Below are 22290 nucleotides of genomic sequence, written 5' to 3' on the forward strand. Positions count from 1 at the left end.
CCACTTGCCCGTCGGCGGCCACACACACACACTGGTGGAATTAACCGCTCTCTGCCTTTTTCTTCCCTTCCCTTCCCTCCCCTCCCCTCCCCTTCCTTTTTTTTTTGCGCGGAACTCACGTGTGCCTGCCCAGTCTCTCGACATTTATAAACGAATTAGGGGTCTGACCAACGAAATATGTCTTTTTAAAACTTTTTTTTTTCTTGCTTCCTCTAACGCCAACGCTGACATTGCTTGTAGAGTATAAACGCCAGACCGACCCACGGCAGTGCCCGCGTCATCGTGAAAAATCCCACATGAACCCATGACGCAGTGTACATAGCGCCATACTTCGGGTAGGTTTCCTGTGGCAGCCCACTGTGCTGCTGGACGTGCATCAGTAGACCTTTATGGTCGGAGGCGTCAAAGTGCTCGTTAAATAGCACGTATCCATGCTGTGGCAGCAGCATCTTCTGCTGCAACGCCGACAGCGTGGACGCGGTCTCTGCGGTGATGGAGCTGCTGTCCTTCAGCGCAGCAATGGCCTCCTCCGTGAGCGTGGGCGGCGCAACCCTAAGATTGCTTAGCAGCAACCAATCCAGCTTCCCACGCACGAAGCCGTGGAAGGCCGGGTTATCGAGCGTGATCGACAGCGCCTTGTCGCCTGGGTCGTAGAAGCAAAGCAGACGATTGTCTAACGCAGCGATTTCGTCTTCGGAGAAGCCATACACCCAGCGCCACACCAAATCACTGTTCCAAACGGTGTCATGCAGCATACCAAGTAGGTGAAAAAGAAAACGGAAGGAAAAGGGGCAGCAACTCTGACGCATGTGACGCGACAGAACTTTGCGCTGCAGCCAACATGCCTCCTTCTCCCCAACGCCAAAGAACCGCAACCGCCCCAGATCAAATCTCGTCGCCAGACGCACAATGCCATCCGCCATGGTGTTCAAGTCTCCAGCAATAATAAAGGCGGACTGCTGCTGCTGCTGCTGCTGGCCGTGGTGGTGGTGGTGGGAGCCATAAGAATAAGAGATGCCATGCTGCTTCTCCTCCTTGAGCACACTGGTGGCGTTGCGCACGACGTCCAGCAGTTGTCGCACTCTTGAAAGCGCCCCACAAAACACCTCGAAATGACAGCAGTACACATACAGGTCCGGCATCTGCGGATGCGTGCGTTCACTGCGGCGAATACGGCAGCGCAGGACATTGCGAAATCCATGCCGCGGCTCATGCCGTTTCCTCCCCTCTGTTTCCCAGTCAATACCCGCCGTGTGGCGAATAACGCAGGGATCACTGAGAGTAGCATGTGCGGAGAGGATGGCGTTGCCGTGAAAGCGGCGGCCCTGCCTGTGCAAGGAGATCCCATCGACATTTTCATCACCAGTTGTGGCTCTCGGCGGCGAGAGCGGGCCCACGGCGTGCACTGGCAGCCGATCCACCGCATCGAGCTCCTCGAACTCGCAGGCGAAGTACATCTCCATCCCCAGCGCCTCGGCGAGGTCACGGGCGACGTTCCGATAGTGCGAGCGCCGGCAGTTGATGTCCACCTCCTGCAACACGAGAACATCGGCCTGAAGGGCTTGCAGTGTCTGCACAATGCGTTCATACTGAATCCCACGCTCAATATTCCACTGAACGATCCGAAAGTTCTCCGGAAGCTTCACCGCCCTCGCTGCGTCGCTGCGGTAGTCGTAGTGAAGCACCTCCCCCGGCTGGAGAGCCTCAAGTTCCTCTAGCTCTCCCCGCACATTCTCCCTGACCATTTGCTCACCCACACGATCTCTCTGCCTTTCTTCTGCCTAAACCTCCTCCCCCTTTTGTTTGGGTGAACGTGTATTTGCGTGTGAGTGGGGGTGTCTGCGCGCGCGACGGCGGCGCAGGAAGAGAGGAGAAAAGAACGCAACGGAGGAAGAGGGCGCAGCATCTACACCACTACACACACACACTACCGGAGGAAGCGAAAGAGAGATGGATGGAGAGAGGGGGCACAGCAAGCCACCTTGGGGGGAGAAAGACAGTCACAATAGATGAAGGAAGAGAAGAAAAAAAAAAAAAAGGCTTGGCTGGTGCCATGTGCCGGTAAGTCACGTGTCGTTTTTTATTTCCTATTTTTTTTTGTTTGTTCTTTGTTTTTTTTTTTTTCGTTTTGTTTGGGTTTCTGTTCCTTCTCCCCTACACACCACTGCCCACGCACACACAAAGAGGGAGAGGGAACCACATCTGTGACATGCGTTTAGTCTACACGACCATGTCTGCCTCATCCTCCCCGGCGTCGTCGCTGCCTTTCATCATGGTGAGTGCGTTTGGGACGGCAGCGGGGCCTTTCAGCTCCGCCTGTGCGAGCGCCTCCCGCAACTTCCTTGACTGCAACTGCCGCTTCTTCTTTTGCACCATCTTGAGCCGAAAGAACTCATCCCGCTCCTGCTCGTCTAGCTCCGAGATGATGTAGCTCAGCGTGTTCTGCACGCGAGGGATCACCACCTTCTCCAGCGCGTTGACGCGGCGGTTCGTCACCTTCTGCGCAATGTCGAGCGTCACCCAGCTAACCTGCAGCGACGCAATATTTACAAGAAGTCGCAGGGTGTCGTGAAACCGCTCGGACGCCTCCTTGAGCTGCTCCCCACCGCGCCCGATACCTGCCGCCCCCATCCGTAGCCGCGTGTCATCCCCCGCGCCGAATTCGCCCCCATTGCCCTCACTCTCGCTAAAGCTCGGCACCCGCACACCGGCGATGTTGTCCACCCGGAGCCGCATCGTGTACGTCGGCAGCTTTAGAGACTCCTGCACAGCAAGTCCAATGTCACCGGCTATAAACTGTGCCTTCGAGACGGTAAAGTACGATCCCTTGATTTGCTCCACCATCTCCAGCTTTGCGTTACGCAGCTCACCCATGATCGTGCGGTAGCGAATGGCGAGGGCATCAGCCTTCTTCTTCAGAAGCGAGTGTCCCTTCTGCGCCCCGCGCAGCCGCGTCTTGAAGGAGATCAGCGACATGCGGCTCGGCAAGGCCGGATAGCGGTTGGTCGACATGTCAGCAACGATAGCTGTATGTTCTGTTGACGGAGTAACCGAGTCTACGCGTGCGGGGGGGGGTACTAGCGGCACCTGCAACGTGCTACAAAGCTTGAAAGAAAAGATAATAATAACAAAAAAAAAGCCTCTCGTTGAGGGGAGAGAGAAAGCGGGATACGCACAGTGCCTTCAAGGCAAACAACCCACACACACACACACACACACGAGAGAGAAAGAGAGGCACGTTAGGGGTACGTTCAGTTATGCATGTGATAGATGAAGCATGTCAAAAACACAAAGCAAAGCAAAATAACAGCTAAAAAGCAAAAAAAAAAAAATGTTTCCTCTCCTCCGTCACTCCACCCTTCTCACCGCTACCGACCCCTGCGCCCGTGTGGCACAGAGGGAATCATCGAGCGTGTCGGTGTTCGCCGGCCTCCCCCTTCTGCAGCATAAATTCTCTCCGCCGCCATCCCAGTGCTTGTCCCACCCCCCGCGTACTGGCGTCATCAGCGAGCCCCGGTGTGACGGCGATGCGGTTCTCCCAGCTCCACTCCTCTATGGGTAGGGGGGGGGGGGGGGGAAGTCTGCTGCTCCGTCTTTGCCACCTCCCGGCGCAGGTACTGCGTCAGCTCCGCAGTGAACTCGTAGGCAACCTTCTTTCCCCCTGCCAGGTACTTTGTGGCTGAGGCATACTGCTTCATTGCCACATACACACGTGCAATGTGATTGAGTGACTCTGCGGTGGCTGGCTCGCCACTCTCCCAACGTGTCCGCCGTACATTTAATGCCTTTTCATGCCACTTGAGCGCCTCCTGCAGGCGTCGCTGCAGATGGCAGCACTGACCGTAGGCTGTGTACACGTCGGCCTGCGGAAGCACGTTTGAGCGTGCCGTCTTGGCGTACATGTCGAACGCCGTCTGACACATCTTCTCCCAGTTCTCCGTGTCCTCGCGGTGTAGGTACAACATGGCGAAGTTGCTGTACGAGTACGCCACCGTGGTGTGAGTATCCCCCAAGCATCTCAATCTCAATACGGGTGTCCAGCGCCTCCTTTAGACACTGCTCCGCCTTCTCATAGTGGTTAAAGCCCAGGTAGAAGAGGCCCAAGTCATCCAGGACGTTCGTCAAAAAAGTGCACTGCAGCGGTTCCACCTTGGCGTTCTCACGAAACTGCTCAATACTCAGCAAAAAATACGCCTCCGCATGCGACTCTCACCGCATCGCGTACACGTCCCCAAGCTTATGGTACAAGTACGCCAGCTGCGGGTCCTTTCGGTTCCTATTCTTGCGCAGTCCCACCGCCTTGCGGAAAAAGTCAATGGCGCGTGTCAACTCCTGCCGTTTTACAAGCAGGGAACCGAGAAACGTGTACGCCTCCGCGAGCTGCAACCTGTCTGGTCCAAGCGCCTTGCGAATCACATCAATGCCAGACTCGTAGGCTTTCTCCGCCGTGACGTTGTCGTCGCACAGCTCCTGAATGCGACCCAGCTTCACCAGCTCGAGACCAATAAGCGCTGAGTCTTTGCCCAGCGTCACGGCGTAGGTTGTGGCGCTCTCTTCATACAAACGCCGTGCCTCACGGAACTGGCGACGGGCGGCGAGCAGTGACGCTTTGCTGCTCGTCGCCTGCGCCGTCACTGGGGAATCGCGGCCCAGCGTGGCAATGCAAATATCAAGACATTCGCCAATGCACATCTCCGCCCCCCGTGGCGTCATTGATCGCCCTTTTGAGCTCACACAACTTGTTAAGCGTCTGCGCAATGATGGGACGGTACTTATTGTACCGGGCGTAAAGATAACGACGAATTTCAAGCGCCTCCTCCAGAAACGCAATCGCCCGATGTTCCTGATTCTGCATCAAAAACAACTGAGCACAGTCGGCAATTGCATGGGCGGCGGACGCCAGCGGATGCTTCTGCGGCTCTTCGATAGTCACCGCCGTCGCCGCGTCATCCGGCAGCCACGACTGCTTCGCGTGATTGTACGACTTGCCGCAAAAAACACTAATGCTGTCGCGGAACGCCTTCTCCGCCTCGTCAAGGAACTTCAAATGCGTGTACGCCAGCGCCAGCAGTGCAAGGCTCTCAGCGAAGCGTACGGACTGTTTGCCCTTCACCTGCTCGTAGATGGCGGCGGCCTCCGTCAAGGCGTTCTCCGCCGCCCCCGGCTCCCACATGTCAAGAAAGGTGCGTCCAAGGTTGTGCAGTGTGGCAGCGCACTTTTCGTGAATGGGACCGTACCGCTCCCGACGCATCGTCAGGGCCCAGTCGTAGAGGCTGATAGCGTCACCGTAGTTTCTCGTCTGATGCGCCACCTTGGCCAGCTCGCTGCACTCCTCACCAAATTCGTACGTCATGGGGGCGCGACTGGCGGCCTCGCGAAACCCTTTTGGTGCGTATTGGCGTGGCCCGATGGCGCAATGCTGAGAGCACAGCGCAAAGGTTGGTTACTGCTGCTGCTGCAATGAGACGGTTGGGCTGCCGCAGCCCATGCGAAATAACGCGGCGGCCCCACTGACGGGGCGTCGCCAACCGGCGGAGCAGCAGCACGCAACGCCGGCACCCACAACTCGAGTCGTTCTACCGGACATGCTGCCGATGAAGAAACGCATGGACCGCAACGTTATGCACTCCACACACGCACACGCAACTTACTTCTGTTTTGTTTTTGTTTGTGATGTTCTCACTCTCCGTGAATGCCTCTGTGTGCTTGCGTTTACTGCTCACGATGTGCACTTTCCCATCCGATATCCACGCTTTTTTTTTTTCGTTCTCTTTTTTTTCTGGCGTGCCGCGGAGCATCACAGGCGCGAGAGAAGTCACGGCGGGGGAGCCGCCATCGCGGGGCAGAGAGGTCGGAGACACACACCGGGGGGTGTGGGCGGGGCGCGTTGCAGCTGACCAAGCGAGACAGACACGCGAGCGTGCATCCACGCGGGGAAACAGCCGAGGCCATCAACAACGCCGCATTGATGACAAAACAGAGGCAAACAGACAGACAAAGATGAATAGCACGGGCTGTCTTCAGCAGGCACCAAACCGCAGGAGAGATCGCCTAAATCAAATCCACCGCCACCACCGCAATCCAGACACCCACCCACACCCACACCACACACACACACACACACACACACACACACGCAGGTATGTTACGTATCTATCGCATTGCCGTACACTAAAAAGCACCCCAGCTCTCCCCACCCTCGCACCTGCTTCCTGCCACGACATCTATTACAACACCGCTTGCCTGCATTTCACCTCTTTTTGCCCTCCTCCGCTTTAAAGTAAAATAAAGGGAGAGAAAAAAAGGGAGCGGCAGCGGCGTCTATTAGTCCACGCTAGCGGAGAACACCCCACCGTTGTGTTTGCTGTCACACTCTGTCATGTCATGGCCGTTCTGAGTGTTGTCCTCCACTGCGGCTTTCTTTTTATTCTCGGCACGTGAACACAGGTCAAAAAAAAGTAACTGCGCCCGTACAACAAGTGGCAGCGTCTCTCGCTTATCGGCGTCTTGAAATGGGACCTGCCAAAGGGTTCCAAAGGCCGTAAGTACGGCATTCACGTTCCGTGTGTAGTGACCCAGCTCCTCCAGCCATTGATTCACGCTGCCCTCATCGCTGTCCAAGACGTCATCGATGTTGGCACTGACAATGCCCTTCTCCGCCCCCGGTACCGCATGCTTCACCCCGTTTTTGACAGGATGCGTACTTGCCCCGCCTTTTCGCAAGCGACGTTGGTGTCGCATAAGCCACATCACACCCGGAAACTCAGTAATGTCCTCCTCAGCCCCTTTTTCAGCCGTCATACGCTTCTCCTCCTGCCGCAATGCAAACTGCACGTACTCCTTGAGTTCCGCATCAGGTTCATCCTCCTGGCAGGAAAATTCCGCCTCCAACATCTTGGATACTGAGGACACCGTCAGCGCCTCCTGCTGCATGCGTTTCTGAAACCTGGTCTGAGACACACCGTCACGGGCCCCTGAGGCCGTCATATTTATGCAACTCCTTCTACATGCACCTAGCGAATCTATTTCCGTTGGAGACTTCATTATCGTCTCGTCCAAGTTATGCACAGGTGATGAAGAGGTGGACTGGCCCCGAGACACGGACTCGCTGGAGGGGTAGGAAATATCCCAGGCACTCAGGGCGTCTCGCGTTCGTCCACTCCCGAGACATTTAGCCTTCTGCGGAGGCGACACAGGACCCTGATGACTATTTGGTTTCACTGGTAGAATGGCAGAAGACCCATTCACGTAAGCCGCCGCACCCTGCGACTCAACAGCTACTGCCAAGGCTTCCTCCTGCTCCTGCTGCGTTGGCGGCTCCGGCGGTGGTGAAGGGAATTTCGTGGTCTCACTCTCACAGCAGCAACCCTCCACATCTTGGAGCGGTGCCGGTGGCTGGAATGCTTTTCGCGTTGGTTTATGCGTCTCATTTTTTTCCTGTCGCTTCTTGAAAGTGGCCAACGATGCCGATGCCGCTGCCGCCGTTCCACCGTGTCGTACTTTACTTTTCACCGGAGGCTCAACGCCGCTGTGCTCAAGACCCCCCACAGACTTGCCGCGACGACAGAGCAGCTTCTCGTGCATCCTCGTGGCAGGTGCCAATTTTTTCTTTGACACGGCGTCCAAGATAACATAGCGTGACTTGACAGTGTTGTGCGGTTTTTCCTGCGTACATGCATTGACGGTTGATACAGAAACACAAGACGTGGTGCTAGCGCTGGCTGCTTCACTAGCAGTGGTATGGTTGCCCTCACCTTCATGTCCCGCGCCCTTAGTCTCGTTAGGCTTTACTACAGGTTTGGGCGTCACGCGTCGCCTCGCAACGAGGCCCAGGCGAACCTCCTGTGTGTACCGCGCCTTGGGCTCCTCCTCGCGCACCTGCCCCAGCGAGAGCAGAGAATGACCGCTCTGAGCGGAGGTAGTATGCAGCTGCAGCAGGCGCTCGCGTGCCTCATGCTCCGCCTGAGCAAGCTGCAATCGCCCGAGGTTCTCATCTCCGCGAAGAAGAAAAAGTGGGTCATCAAAGAGCCGCGTTACATCCGGTACAGCCGTGTCAGAAAACACAGAAAGTGAAGACGACCTCGGTGGAGGCATAACAGGGGTGGCGGGTGTTTGACTCCGCGCCCTTTCAGTAGCACGCGTCTCAGCATCAGTGTGTCGGGGCAGTGACAAGGGCTCATCTGCGAGCAACACTGGCGACTTGTTACCGCTGGAGGCAGATAGCAAAGGTGCGCCCGCCGAACCAGCAGCATTAAGCAGGAAACGTTCCGGGTTGGTGAAACCGTGTTGCAGGATGGGTGTGATCATAATATCACCGCTTAAATGACGCTGCAGCGGCGACACAGGGGTCGTGCCATTTCCCACACCATACGTCGCCGGCGCAGTGGAGTTGGCTGAAATGACCGCGCTGCTGTTTTTTTGCCATTCGCCGTAATTTTTTTTATCGGAAGCATTAGGTTGTAGTCGCGGCCGCGCAAACAACAAAGGCGTACCTCGGGCACGTATCTGACGCTCATTCATCCACACCGTACGCTCTCGCTCAATCTCTTCGCCGTCTAATATCAAACTTTCCAGGGATGGCGACGTGTGCTGCTGCTGCTGCTGCTGCTGCTGCTGCCGTTGTTGATGCTGCCAACTCAAACTGCGCCGTCGAGCGGTAGAGATCACAGGCACTGCAGCTTCCTCAGGCCTCATACCAGCCCTGAGACCCCCATTGAAGCCAGCAGCCGCTCTTGCCTGTTCACGCAGCAGTATCCCCTGCATTTGACGCACTCGTCCCTCACGTTTTTTGCTCCCTGGAGCTCGGCACTCGTACAAAAAACACTCGTCCTGTGGCTGTACAATACTGCGAGCCCATTCTTCTGTCACCAAAGGCCCTACAGTACGGTGCCCGCTGCTGGAATCACCAAGCTCCCGGTATGAATCACCATAGTTACTAGGAGTGCTGGGCTCGGCTGACGACAAGATGCCAAACGGTGGCGTTTGACCAGTGGGCAACAGGGGGCTACTGTTTCCGTTGGCATAGATACTGTCTTCATGCAGGGCACTGCTCGAGGCCGCGCGTCGGCCTGCGGGGTAAACAGACATGCGGATACGTGGCGAGAGCGTTGTCTGCAGCCTTGCCTTGGCGGTCGCCTCACCCCGCAGATCCTGAGCGTGGAGCAGCCTGGGTGGTGAATACATCTCCCCCGTCCTGGCGGAAAAGTGATCCTCCAGCAGATGTGTGTCCAGCCGCGGCGTCGGGTAGGGCGAGTTTGACGACTGCTGCTGTGTTTTCCGCGGGGCCTTCCGCCGCCCTGTGCTCGCCACGCCGCCGGCGACGAATCCAGCCGATGATGCACGCGTCCCACCGTGCGCCGAGGCAGCCGCCACACTCGCGTGCCCCACAACCCCACTGTGAGTCGGCATCCGGCAAGCACGTAACGAAGCAAACCCGCCTCCTTTTTCTCGTCTGAGAGGGAGAGAATCCCGCCCCGCCACCGTCCAGTACAAATGCCCCTCTCAAACTCCTCTCAAAATGTTAGTACTTTGAGTTATAGATTGACCGCGGAGCCTTTGGCAGTTCAGCAACGTTGTTGCTCGTATCTTTGCCCGAGGACGCGGTTGGTGATGCTACAAGCCCCCTTTAGCCGTCGCACACACCGCAGGCACCACCACCACAAGTCGACCCACACACACACACACACACACACACACAGACACAGATACAGCCACGGTATAAATAAGCACAGAACTACGCGTTTATGCGGGATAAAATACAGTGCAAGTCAACCCCCTCTCCCGCCCACCTTTCGTCTTACAAAGGTATACGTGTGTGCACGTAAAAGCAACAGAATGGCTACCGGCTTGTGTATGTGTACGCAGAGTGAGATGGAGAGAGAGAGAGAGAGAGAGAACACGCAGGGTAATAATAATAGGTTTGAAAGGTACAAGCACACCGAGGTATACGACTGTCTGTCAGGCAATTGATACAAACCTCTTCCTCCTCCCTGCACGCACACAGACAGACAGAAGCAAGTGATGCATATTTTAACGATTATTATTCCACACCACTGTGCTGACACACACGTGTACTTAGGCCAGCTAGCCAGCCAGCATATATATGTAATTACTTTTCTTCTTCCTCTTCCTGGACGTTCATCCATTTTAATCACAATTCACCTTCTTTGCTAATGCCTCATCATACCTTTTAAACGGCTTCGGAGAAAGTCACTAGCACGACACACTCACACAGTCACAGTCAGTTACACACACACATAATATACACCGTGACAAAAGCTTGGGCTTAACTTTTTTTTTTGGTATTTACTTCTGGCGTTATTTCTAAAGAGCTTCACCCACGCGAGGGGCGCCTCCGCTGGGGCGCCTCCTGTTGGTTGCGGGCCGCAGTATCACCGCCGCTGCTGCGGCGACGCTTGCGGAGGGTTTGTAGGGTTTCCCGCCGTGTTGTCTTGTCCTTCCGCATGGTCCGCACGGCGGTTGTTTCTGCTGTTAACGCAAAGAGAACATCATCCACCGTCGGTGCGCCGTCCCCCGCATCATCATCATCGGCGGTGGGCGCCGCCTGCTTTTCCTGCACCTCAGTTTCTTTTCCCCGCCGTCTATTTTTCTCCAGGCGGGTCCGCTTCGTCGCTGCCGCTGCTGGTGATAGTGGTACCTTGATCTCCGCGTCAAAGTGGGTGCGGTGGGTCTCCAACTGCTCCCGCAGCATCGTCAAGGCCTGCGTCGCCATCACACTCAGCTTCTCCGACCGATCCCCACAGCGCGTCGCCACGGTAAGTGTGGGCACGATCGTGTCCCGCACAAAGCGCAACCCAATGGCATGGCCCGCAAGCCAGCAGAGTGCCTGCGTCATGGGGCGATGAGCAACGGCGGCCTCGCGAGATGCCAAAGTCCCGTCATGCGCATTGGTCTCCTGCTCGCCCGCCTCCTCCGCCGCGGCAGTGCAGTTGGCATCCTCCGCCTTCGTGTCGGTGGGCAGAGCGGCGAGGAAGCCGCCAAAGTACTGCACGAGAGACGCAGTGCGCACCATCACGTTGGCGACGCTGCCATGCTTGATGACAGGCCTCACCAGCGCATGGAGCTGGTGGCGCAGGGAGGCAAAGTGCTGCGCAATGGTATCCTGCACCGACGACGCCCCCGCACCAGCGCGAGAGACCGCCATGTTGAGCAGCACAACGCTCACAAGCATCATTGCACGAGAGAAGTACAACGCTAGGCTCACCACATCGGTCCTTGAAGGTTGCTGCATCGCGCGGTGGGCACTGTACTTCTCATTTGGCACATCAGAAAGCGCGATGCACTGCAGCAGTGCTCGCATCGCGGTGGCCATTTCATCCAACACCTCCAGCGCTCGTTGGACGGTGTCCGGCTGGCCCAGTGAGTCATGAAGGCAAACCACGTAGGGGGTGGATCCATTGTCACTATCATCCTGGCTTTGCGCAAACATGGGGGTCTGTAGGGTGGCGGTCTGGAGCTTGACCTTGGCGCGTTCACCCTCGCCGTTCCTCTTCTTCTGCGAGGGAGACGCGGAATTCTTCCTGGAGACGGCCACAAGACGCCCCTCAGCCACCCAGTCCGTCGCACGCAGGTACCCGCACCGCAGCTCCACCACGTCGTGGCAGTACATCCGCAGCAGACGCAAGGCCACCGACTGAATCCACGGGTGAACGTGCAGCACAAGACGGTCCGCGAGGCACGACACAACACGGCGGGCGAGGGGTATATTCTGCCACACCTGCGCAGGGGCCACCGTCGCAATGCCTTCCAGGCAGCGGAGGCCAAAGAAGATATAAGTCCAACTCTTGAGCTCCAACTTACGTTTCAAATCCGCGGTGAGTTCCTCACGTTTGCGTTTCGTGCCAAATGTCGCTACCTGATCAAACGTTGCCGCCTCCTGCAGCGCTTGAAGCGACCAGGACCAACACGACTGAAACTCCTGTGCGTCCTCCTCGACGCTCATGTCGTACAAGGCACCCACGGCGGGAATCATCACAGCCCACGCCTGCAGTGCCATGGCCTTGCGGGGGCGCACCTGGTCTGCCGCAAGCCACTGCGAGAGTGTGGGCACCACCACATCCAAACCGGCGTTTTTAACTAAACTCTGCAGGACATCCCCAGCCTTCCGTCGCGCCTCGTAAAACTCGGTGGCGGCAAGGGTGACGGTGAGCGGCATAAGCAGCAGCGGTGCCTCTTGTCGAAGGATGCTGGTTGGTAGGCGGTAGACAAGCACACCAAGCAGCTCGAGGATCGCAATGCGGCCTGTCACCTCGGGGTAGTCAAGGTTCCGACAAAGAAGGTCAATGTGGGAGCGGAACTTCTCTGGGGTGATGCGGTACTCCGTCAGAAAACGCGCGAGCACAGCGATGCAGCGTTGCCGCAGTAACCGCTTCGCACTGGTGTGCATCATCAGCTCTGTCACCACCCCAATCAGTTCGTACACCTCTACAACGTGTATGTGTTTGCCGAGCACCGCATGAAACAGGGCTAACGCCATGGGGAGATACTCACCGCGATCGACAAGCTCGGCACGACACAAACGTAGCAGCTGCGAGGCCTGTTCTTCGGCCAGTACAAACCGCTGGTGCGCCACCACCGCTGCCGCCACGCGCATCGCGCGCTGCTTAATTGCCCCACCCCGCTCAAAGAAGGCGGTGACGGTGTCGTACAGTGCGGTGTGGAGTGTCCCTACCGCCTGCAACGGGGGTCGCAGGGAAACGAGGGCCAACATGCAGTCAAGCGCATGCCCCACCACCGCGTCACTTCCCTCGCCCTGCAGAGTTGTGAGGACGATGGGGACTAAGCTTTCCAACAGCTGTTGATGCTGACGCGTAAAGGAGGACGTTAAGTCCGCCATGGGCTGATGCTTCTTACTACGCCTCTCCACTTCCTGCCTCCGATGTTTCTGCCTTGTTGTTGTCATGTGGGAGTGTTCAGACGCCTCCGCCTGATTATTAGTGTCGTTATTCTCATCGTGAGCCTCCTCCTCCTCCTGCTGTGCTGCGGTGGCAAAACGGTCCAACGCATCCCCAGTTTCATCATCCAGCGGCTGTGGCTCCAAAAGCACACTCGCATTCTCCTCTTCCACTTCCTCTTCACTACTACTTTCACCACCCGCCTCCGTTTCGCTTGGCACGCCACCACCGTCATCATCCACATTTTCCTCCTCGTCCTCGTCCTCAGTGCCGTGGCTCCTGCCCTCCTGCTGCCGCTTCTTTTGGGAGCGAAGCAGGTCGAGGCGAACGGCTGCCGTAGTGCACTTCCGCCCCTTCCCAATACCCAGCACCTGCTTCAGTACACTCAACAAGTACTTGAGCAAAAACTCGTCGAGCGTGTCAAGCACCACTGCCGTGGCTGGGTCCTCACGGTAAAAGTTCTTCGCGGCCTGCTGCATCTCCTTCCCGTAGCGGCCACGGTAGGCGCGAAGTTTCTGCCGCTGCTGCGTCGCAAGCACTGTATGGACGCTAAAGTCCAGATCCACCCGCTCCGGGCGCGGCTCCACAAGGAAGTTGGCGTTGAGCTGGTCCTTGCGAGTCTCCGTCGGGGCGCGTTGAATCGTCATGTGTAGGTTACCGCGAATGCGGCGGGTACCATCCTTCGCCTCGAAGGCCTTAATTTTCTCCTCCCGCACCTCATTATGGCGCTGCAGCAGGTTTCGCACGGTGAGGAAGGAGGACTCCACTTGCATCGTCGCATTTTTTAGCAGCGCGCGCGCGACGCGGACGGCCAGCAGTCGAACCTTTTGGACAAACTCAAAGTCGGCGGCGGCGTTCTTGCTCACGGTGCTGTACTTCGTCCTCAGCTCCTGTACCAGCATGGCGGCGGCGCGGGCGCTCCCACGCAGGGCACTGACATCCACCGCCGCTGCCGTGCTTGGGGGCGTCAGAAGCCACGTAATCTTTTGCAGGAAGACCTCAATCACGCGACTTGCCTCGCAGTGGGAGGCAAGGAGCGTAAATCCCTGCAGCGCGCGGTTCTGCTTCACCTCCACCATGGTGCTCATAAGCTCCACCTGCCCCTTCTGCTCGCCCACCTCACCGAGGTAGTCGTCGAGGAGAATGCCCATCAGGTTATCCAGGCACGACGTCAAACACGCCACTCCGTAGTCCCGATCAAAGTTGGTGGATACAGGAGCCAGTTGACGCACAAGCTCCTCTTCTGCTGCCGCCTCCGCATCCTCGTTGTCCTCCACGTTCTCGTTTTTCCGCCGTTCCTTTTTTGCCTCGTCTTCGTCATCGTCGTCGTCGTCACGTGGTGGGTGCGCGGCACCCGCGGGTATCCCCAGTGCCCCCTGAGCCGTTGCCGCGCTTTCCGCCCCCGCCACCTGCTTCTTCCGCCTGTACGAGATAACATGCTTGGGCTCATAAAGGTTGTAGAGGAGTGTCACGATGGTGTAGCCAAGCACGTGCAGCTGGTAGCCGTGCACAAGGTGATCCCGCAGTTTCGTGATGACAAACTCAAGCTTCCCAGGCCCGGTCTCACACAGCATCGCACTGAGAATGCGGCGCGCGCTCTCCCGGTGCTTGTCGCTCTTCGTGCGCAGCTTCAACACCACCTCGTCAAGGAGGTGCTCTGCGTGCAGCGAGAAACGCTCCGGTGGGAAGCGCTTGACAATTTTTGTGATGGCAATGGCCACGGGCAGCTGCAGAATGGCCGTGTTCTGCTGCGCGTTGTCAGCCTTCCGCATCTCCTGCCGCACACTCGCGGCAGTGTGGATGTTGCCACGCAGTTCGGCGTCAGCGGGGCGGGCACCTTTGCGCGAGCCATTGCCGAGGAACTCATACAGCTGCGGAAGAACGTCATCCTCCATCACGTGAACGACACGCGCGCGACGGTACTTGCGACGCCGTGCACGTAGCGCAGCGGCAGCCTCATCCTCCTCCTCTTCATCATCGTCTTCCTCGTCCCCCTCGTCGTTGTTGTCGTTGACCTCCGCAGAAGCGCCGGCGGTGTCTCTCTTACGGTGGCTGCTGCCTGCGTCACGCGCCGACTCCGTTGTCCCACTGCCGCCCTCCTTGTTCGGCCCCTCCGCGTCTGCGTCTGCGTCGTTCAAAAAGTGGAAGTGATCGAGCAGCATCACCACACCGCGAAGCATCGGCAGTCGCAGGGAAGGGTTCTCACGGGCATTCTGTAGAAACAAACTCAGTACTCGGTAATACCCTTCCCACGGCAGCGCTGCCGCCAAGGCCGCCACGGTTGTCAAGACGGCGTCACAGTACCCTTTTGCGCGCCCCTCCGTGAGATTCTGTAGATCCCGCTTCCCCTGTGCAAAGTCCTTCACTGCCACCAGCAGAAACGGCACAAAGACGCGAATCACATCCCGCGGTAGCAGACGTCCCACGCTCTGTCGCAACAGCTCTAGCGCCCTCACCCGACACCGATGCTGAAGGTGACCCACATTTGCAAAGAAGCACCGCTCCACACTGCGGGAATGCAGTGCTGCAAAGGAAGGGAACGCCACAGGATAATACTGCGCCAGGCAACTGAAGCTTTGCATGTGTGCAAGGCGGATGTGCGCATCGCGTGAGGCGATGCCTCGCCGCAGGGAAGGCAAAATTTCACGTCGTATCACACGCTCAAGAATCAGCGTGTCGTAGGACGCTGCGCGTTCCTTCTGCCTTGACGCATACAACACCATCGCGTCCAGGAGCTGGGCGGCCAAGACACGTATTGTCCCCTCCGAGTCACGCAGGAAAAACATCGCATTTGCTGTCAGTGCAAGGAAGGCCTCGACGCACAAGACAGGAGCCTCAGTTTTATCCAGCGGCATCGTCACATCTGCGGCGCCGCTGTAGTCACGCTCCTGCCGCACCTCCTGCTTGCCCCCTGCAGGGGACGTGGAGGATACCTCCTCCCCTGTACAATGTTGCCGTTTGGCAGGGAGCGTCCGGTAGTTGCCGTTATTCGCAAAGAACTGCCGCAGTGAGCGGAAGGTGTGAAAGCGAAGCTCAAAGTCGTACCGCTCCAAATCCGTGTTGTCCTCCGCAAATCCGTTGAGGCAGGCCACCGCACGCCCAACAGCTGCCACTTGTGCCACGTGAGTAGCAGAACCCCGTCGCACGTTGTCACCACAGTAGTTGGAGTCCACAGAGTACACCAGCCGTGGAAACGCCAGCGTCAGGGAGCGGCAGAGCAACAGGCGCGCCTCAGGGCATGTCACGGCGTTAAACAAACGAACAAGCGGCTCAAAGTGTCCCACAAGTTCCACGTGTCGCATGCGGGGGAGTAGGCGCTCCAGCATGCTGGTGGCTGTGATGCACGTCTGTCTGTCCTTGGCAGAGGCGGGATGTGCCACAAAGGCGATGCACATCTCCAGCAGCCGTGCGAGCATGGCGTCCACGCCACCGACGGCTGCCTCACTGCCACTGGCGTCAGTCGCAACAACGTACTCGGAAAGTGCGGTGACCGTCGCAATCATTTGTTTCCACATCGACACACTGAAGGCCATCACCGGAGCGGAAAGCTTCGGTTGCCTGCTTGCGCCACCCGAGCGACCGTCGCCTGCAGACGCCGGCGCTGCAGCCGCGGAGGCGCCACCACCCCGAAGAATCAGCTGATACAGCGACGCAAAAATCGTCATCGCGTGCGGCTTGACGTAAGCCTCCTGTAGCGTGGTCAAGCCAGGGGCACCAAACATGTCAAATGGCTCCTCACTGGAGGCGAGAATGATACCCACGCAACGAAGCCCCTCATTCACGGAGAGCACCGCCGCCTGCTGCACACGGGAGCCGGTGGACACTGCGGGAGGCACCGCCCCACCGGCGTTTGCCGGGGGGCGTGTCATACCAGAACTCGCCGCTGCGTACGCAAAGACCTGCACAAACATGGCCGTCACGGTGTCCCCAAAGGTGCCAATTAGCGGCATCGTTAACGGGGAGTCGACCCACGCGCGTACAAGCCGCAACAGTGGGGTAACGCCTGTCCTGGCACCATCACCAGAGCCTTGGGTACTCATCAACTCGGGTATGGCACCGCTGCTGTTTGCGTGGAGCATTGCGACATATCGACCGATGAGGCTCTGTGCGACGTCTCCGGCGGAAACCTCAACGAGATCCTTCCGCAGCGCTGCCATGGCCTCCGCGGGAAACTGTTCAAACAGGGATGACACCATGACTGCAGCCGCGCGACGCAGCCGTGGCAAAAGCGCATTTAGCGTCGATGACCCCAATGCACCATGCACACGCCGATGTGTTTCGTCGTCAGACATCTTCTCGGTGCCGCACGGTGCCTGCAAAATTTGCTTACAGCTGATGAGGTAGGCATTGAGGACGAGGTGCATGCACGACCCCGCAAAGGACTCGAATCCCTTGCCAACCGATTGCAGTAGCGCACTAAGCAGCTGTATTGTGTTCAGCAGCTGCTTCACAAGACGCTCCAGTCGTCGCGCACAGTGACTGTTGGTCTGCACCCACTCTGTCCACATCTCTGGGAATCGCACGGCGGTCGACTCCTTCCCACCGCTTGGCATGACGCGTTCAAAGATCAACCTCTGTACAAGTCCCTCCAGCACGCTAGAAAACCCTCCACCTGTTGAGAGGTGTGTCACCATCGCCAGGACACGACGCCGCAGAATCGCCTGGTCCTTTAACTTCTCCTTCGAGACTTTTATCGTAAGCTTTGGCAGCACGATAGCGATGGCCGTGGCAATGTAATCGGCTTTGTCCTCCTCTGGAATATCCGTCTCCACATGAAAGGTGGACAAGAAGTGAAAGAGGTTCTTCTGCGTGTCACAGTATGGAATCAGCTGGGCATGGTGGCGCGAGAAGGGACAGACCTTGAGTCGCTGAAGCATATCTATGGCAGCCCGCTGCAGCTTGTTGTTCGCGTCAGACAGAAATCCGATACAAATCGTCTGCAGCTTCTCGTTGCGAGCCACCAGGCGTTTCTGGACGTCCGCCAGCACCCGCTCCTGCGAGGCGGTGACGGCGGCGGAGGATGCGATGGGTGTCACATTGCAGGCGTTCATCGCCAGCACAAGGCGGTCGTCCAACATTTTGAGTTGCCGCAGCCCATCCGGGTGCTCCCCACGGCGCACCGCCGCCAGCTCAAGCACCAGCCCCGCTACAAGTTCGACCCGCCCCTCGCCAGCCGCCCCACCACGCGTCATTTCTGAGAGTCCGGACAAAAAAGTCTTGGCCAACACCGCGCGGTCCGTCGTGCGTGCCCCGTGTGTGTGTGTCGGTGACGCTGAGGGCAAGTAGTGGCGCCGCCACGAAAGCACCTCGCCGTCGGTGTTGACCAGCTGCAGCAGCGTCACTGCGGCGGCCGCGGAGCGGGCGGTGGCGAACTCTTTGCTCACAAGCTCGCCCTTCTCGTGGCGCTGCACGTCCGTGAGGCAAATACGATACCACACTGTGGCCTTGCCACGCACGCGTGCGTCACCACCAACGTCGTCGTGGTCGTCGTCCGCCGCATCATTGAAATCTCCCGCTGCGGCCTCGCGCAAAATGTCCCCAAACACCACCGCCCGGGCGTAACGGCAGATAACTCCCCGCCACACCAACGGCTCCAACTTTGTCAACGCCGTAGCTGCCGCGGAGGAGGGAGAGGAGGAAAACGAAGGGGCATGACCACCGGCGAGGCAGACACTCCCGTCTGAGACCTCCACGCCGTGTCGGTGCTGGGGCGGCAGCAGCAGCTGCGCGGATGTGTCCTCCATGCGCACCAGGTCCGCAAGCATCTTCAACGCAACCGGCCACGCTTCCGCAAATCGTGTGTGCAGCAGGCCAACCATGGCATGCCCCAAAATAACTCGTTGAAGCGGATTCCGCAGTGTCCCCGCAGCCGCCGCAAACGTCAACTTCGCCAACGCCTGACGCACACCGTCGAGGTTTCCCGCCGCCGACAGGGGGTCAAACAGCTCCGCATCCAACAAGGCGTCAAAGAAGGAGAGGTCAATGGTGCAGCAACCCGCAGTTCGCTCTGCCTCCGGCACGCCTGGATGACAGAGCAGCCGCAGCAGACGAAGAGCCACAACACGCAAAGAGTGGACCGGAGACGCAAGTGCCTCAAGAAGTAGCGTCTCCACCAGCGCCCGCTGTGTTGCAGTATCCAGTGCCACGTGAAGCCTCGATATGGCGGTAAGTAATGCTTGCTCGGATGTCTCAGTTGAATTTCTGCTGCGTTTCTGCTGCTGCTGCTGCTTCGACGCACTGACAGCGACCTCCGTACCACACTCCAGCTCAAATCCAAAGAGACGCAGCAATGACATCAGCAGGCATTCCATTCCATGAAGAAGACGTCCTGTTTCCTCGTCATTCAGCTCCTTCACATGCCTGCTTTGAAAACTCGCGGCGAGGACCATGACAGCGTCCTGTAGAAAACCCACACATTCCACCTGCGTGCTCTCCGCGTCCAGCACACCTGTTATTGTGTCCAGCTGGACCAGCAGTGTCGACGCCTGCGCAAACAAGGCGTAGGAGGCGGCAGTAGGCTGTGTCAGTAGCGTTGCCCCTCTTTCTTTATTGTTATCCTTAACATTACTATTACTATTGTTACTATATATGGTATCCTTGACACTGCGCATCACCTGTAGCAGCGCCTCGCGGAAGTGCCACGCAAAGGAGGAGGCTCCAAGGGCAACGGTGCGACTTGTATCCACCGTCACCGCCTTCTCTGCATCCACCACGGTCAGTACAATCGGGAGAATGGCCGACACCACATCTGCCCACCTGGATGCATAATACCGTGCTTTCTCGTCCAATTCTCCCAGTGTCTTTGCAAACATCGCCAAGACGCCATGCAGGAAAGTCTGCAGGCCGCTGCTCAAGGCATCCCGATCCGTGAGGGAGGAGACGGCAGCCTCTGCGGAGGGGGATACGGTGGTGGTCAATGCCAAGTAGAGTGGACTGGGCACCAGGTGTGTGGCGCGATCACACATCATACGGGTCATCATCGCCGCACGCGTCACCTTACACATCGCAGCGGCGCATGTTTCGCTGTTTAGCGTCGCCCAGTTGCCGCGAAGATGATCCAGCGCCGCGTTTGCGTCCACACATGCAGCATACAGCACAGGGACCAGAAGAGCCAACGCAAATGTAGACAGGTGCGAGTTCACTACATGCCCTTTGCTACGTGGTGCCGCCTCACCCTCACTTAACCGACGCTCGTCCCGCAGGCAAAAGGTGTAGTTTTTCTGCAGAACATCTTGCATAAACGCGAACAGCATCAATTTGGTTGCGCGCTGAAATTCTTGCCAACCTGCATCTGAATCGTCACAGGCAGCATTGTTGGTGCGACACGAAACGGACACGCAGGTCGCCACAACCTCGTGGGCAAGTGGCGAGAAGAGGCCTTGCAACTTTCTCGCATGGGAGGTCAAACCCGTTGCGCCCACGCACAAAGGCGTCAACACCTCCAGTACACCACCGCAGGTACGCACAAAACGGCTCCACTCCTCCCTCGCCCCGGTTCCTGTCACACATGCTGAGACCTGCTGCATCCGCTGCCGCATGTGTTCCAGGAGCATCTCCGATGTCTGCCGCAGTGTCACCGTAGCCGACGGGTCGCGAAGAAGTTTATAGTCCGTGGCGTGCAGGAGGGACTGCAACAGACGCGTGTGCGGCAGCGAAAACTCTAGGAGCGCCGCCACCGCTTTGAGTAGCCGCAGTAACGGGGCCTGCACACCCTGCAGCTGCGTTTCCTCCGCAGTAGCGGTGCCAGAGGGGGAATTGACTGTCTCTTCCGCCACCGTGCGCAGTGCCGTACCGATGGCGACGCCGCCTGTCATCTGAACGAGTTCTCGTAGCACCTCACCGCGTTGTCGAGCCTGTTGTGTGTCGCCTGCTGTGGGGCTCTTCTCACACCGGCCTGCGTTCTGCTCACATTGAGGGCCCGTAAACGTTTCCGCCCACCGCGAGGCGTGCACGAAGCGTCGTGCGTCCTCCTCCGTAAAGCCAAACATATCCTCCTCATTTGTGCCATCTCCAGCGCAGTACGTGCCGGAAAATTGTGGCCGCCGCGAAAGCCCGAACACGTAAACGAGTAGCGCGTAGTTGTTTTCAAAGTTTGTGCTAAGGGACCCACGAATTCCACGAAACATCTCCGCAGCGAGAAAGCACAAACCATCCACAACAGGCAGCAACGCAAGACGATTTTGCTCGTATGCCTGAAGCAGTGACGGGGAAACAACGGTGGGACCTCCTGGCTGGAGCGCTGCTGCGGAATCCTCATCGAAGTTGCTTCCGTCGTTGTCATTGTCCTCCTCTTCTCCATCGTCGGTGCCCGCAGTGGGGGCCGCGCTACTGTGCGCTGTGGCGTTGCAGTACGTCTCGAAGTCCTGCACCACGTCCAGGCAGGCCTCCTGCACGACAAGCGGGACCAGGTCCTGCGCCATGCGGCAGAGCGACGCCAACACCTCCGCGGAGAGTCGTCGAATGTACTCCTTCGTGTCATGCATCTGTCGCACGTAGAGGCGAATGACGCGCTCCACAAGTTTCCGCTGTTCCAGCAGTAGCCAGTAAGGACGCATCTCCCGACACCACGCGACCTGCGCAGCAAAGACGAGTTGCAGACGTCGGGTGTCTGCCAGCATCTCCCCCTTGGCGTCGAAGATCCCCCCGTTGATGGCCTGATGGAAGCACTCAAAGTAGGCCAAGAACTTCTCCCGCATGTCGCGTGCAAAGACTACGGTCAGTCGCACAAACGCCTCAAATCCCTCCGCAAACTTGTCACGGCGCATGAGACACAGCAGAAGCTTCTCCGCAATCTTGCGGTGGTTGAGGCGAAAGAGGGCCTTGGACTCACAAAGCTCCAGTACCTCCCACCGAAACCGCCTGAAGTCCGTCGTGGAGTGGGAGAGCATCAACTCGTTCAGCTCCATCAAAAAAGCACACTCATCGTGCGCCTTGTCGCCGACGTCATCATCGCCAGCACGACTCACAGGCCCCGCTACAGAACGCAGGTTGATGTCCCCCAGCACACCGTGGCCTACACCAACATGCACATGTTGTACTGCATTGCGGAAGATCTTATCCCGGCCCCGCGTGTTGTGCCCGCGCTTCTTAGGAGGCATCGTGCGTCTCCACTGTGCCCACCTGTCGCACAAAAAGTGTGGATTTCTAAATATATATAAATATATATACCAAACGTGAAAAGGAGATATGCACAGAGAGGAAAAGAGGAAGACGTGAGAGAGAGTCACTAAGTAACGGCCAGAACCCCCCACCCCCCGTTGCTGCTGTGAAGCAGTTCAGACGAGATGCGATGACGCGTCGTTTGGCCACGCCCTCCCCATATGCAGGGGCACGGACACGCGGGCACTGCAGACACGAACAGATGATAGCTAACTCC

The 22290-nt window shown here is 57.9% G+C and overlaps 7 protein-coding genes across 7 annotated transcripts, besides 9 other annotated features; 1 reads left to right on the forward strand and 6 right to left on the reverse strand.

Moving 5' to 3' along the window:
* Positions 1-48: 48 nt before the first annotated feature.
* Positions 49-99: a microsatellite.
* Positions 100-212: 113 nt separating this feature from the next.
* Positions 213-1745, reverse strand: TraAM80_06119 (uncharacterized protein; the record flags this gene model as incomplete). The annotated part of the gene is made up of 1 exon (XM_029382974.1): positions 213-1745. One exon carries the CDS (start codon positions 1743-1745, stop codon positions 213-215), a length of 1533 nt encoding a protein of 510 aa, XP_029237143.1.
* A 331-nt stretch (positions 1746-2076) lies between these two features.
* Positions 2077-2134: a microsatellite.
* An 86-nt stretch (positions 2135-2220) lies between these two features.
* TraAM80_06120 (putative vacuolar ATP synthase subunit d) lies at positions 2221-3012 on the reverse strand (the record flags this gene model as incomplete). Its single annotated transcript, XM_029382975.1, has 1 exon — positions 2221-3012. The coding sequence occupies one exon, from the start codon at positions 3010-3012 to the stop codon at positions 2221-2223; it is 792 nt and encodes a 263-aa protein (XP_029237144.1).
* A 177-nt stretch (positions 3013-3189) lies between these two features.
* Positions 3190-3219: a microsatellite.
* Positions 3220-3282: 63 nt separating this feature from the next.
* Positions 3283-3332: a sequence feature (A-rich).
* Positions 3333-3503: 171 nt separating this feature from the next.
* On the reverse strand, positions 3504-3965 carry TraAM80_06121 (TPR-repeat-containing protein; the record flags this gene model as incomplete). The annotated part of the gene is made up of 1 exon (XM_029382976.1): positions 3504-3965. The coding sequence occupies one exon, from the start codon at positions 3963-3965 to the stop codon at positions 3504-3506; it is 462 nt and encodes a 153-aa protein (XP_029237145.1).
* A 235-nt stretch (positions 3966-4200) lies between these two features.
* On the forward strand, positions 4201-4515 carry TraAM80_06122 (uncharacterized protein; the record flags this gene model as incomplete). The annotated part of the gene is made up of 1 exon (XM_029382977.1): positions 4201-4515. The coding sequence occupies one exon, from the start codon at positions 4201-4203 to the stop codon at positions 4513-4515; it is 315 nt and encodes a 104-aa protein (XP_029237146.1).
* Positions 4516-4669: 154 nt separating this feature from the next.
* TraAM80_06123 (TPR-repeat-containing protein) lies at positions 4670-5353 on the reverse strand (the record flags this gene model as incomplete). Its single annotated transcript, XM_029382978.1, has 1 exon — positions 4670-5353. One exon carries the CDS (start codon positions 5351-5353, stop codon positions 4670-4672), a length of 684 nt encoding a protein of 227 aa, XP_029237147.1.
* A 741-nt stretch (positions 5354-6094) lies between these two features.
* Positions 6095-6136: a microsatellite.
* Positions 6137-6324: 188 nt separating this feature from the next.
* On the reverse strand, positions 6325-9408 carry TraAM80_06124 (uncharacterized protein; the record flags this gene model as incomplete). Its single annotated transcript, XM_029382979.1, has 1 exon — positions 6325-9408. The coding sequence occupies one exon, from the start codon at positions 9406-9408 to the stop codon at positions 6325-6327; it is 3084 nt and encodes a 1027-aa protein (XP_029237148.1).
* A 261-nt stretch (positions 9409-9669) lies between these two features.
* Positions 9670-9703: a microsatellite.
* Positions 9704-9862: 159 nt separating this feature from the next.
* Positions 9863-9895: a microsatellite.
* A 321-nt stretch (positions 9896-10216) lies between these two features.
* Positions 10217-10257: a microsatellite.
* Positions 10258-10333: 76 nt separating this feature from the next.
* On the reverse strand, positions 10334-22012 carry TraAM80_06125 (uncharacterized protein; the record flags this gene model as incomplete). Its single annotated transcript, XM_029382980.1, has 1 exon — positions 10334-22012. The coding sequence occupies one exon, from the start codon at positions 22010-22012 to the stop codon at positions 10334-10336; it is 11679 nt and encodes a 3892-aa protein (XP_029237149.1).
* Positions 22013-22059: 47 nt separating this feature from the next.
* Positions 22060-22081: a microsatellite.
* The last annotated feature ends 209 nt before the right edge of the window (positions 22082-22290 follow it).

The sequence above is a fragment of the Trypanosoma rangeli genome (genome assembly GCF_003719475.1).
Source record: "Trypanosoma rangeli strain AM80 chromosome Unknown Tra_15.4_contig_00215, whole genome shotgun sequence".
NCBI classification, from domain to species: Eukaryota; Euglenozoa; class Kinetoplastea; order Trypanosomatida; family Trypanosomatidae; genus Trypanosoma; species Trypanosoma rangeli.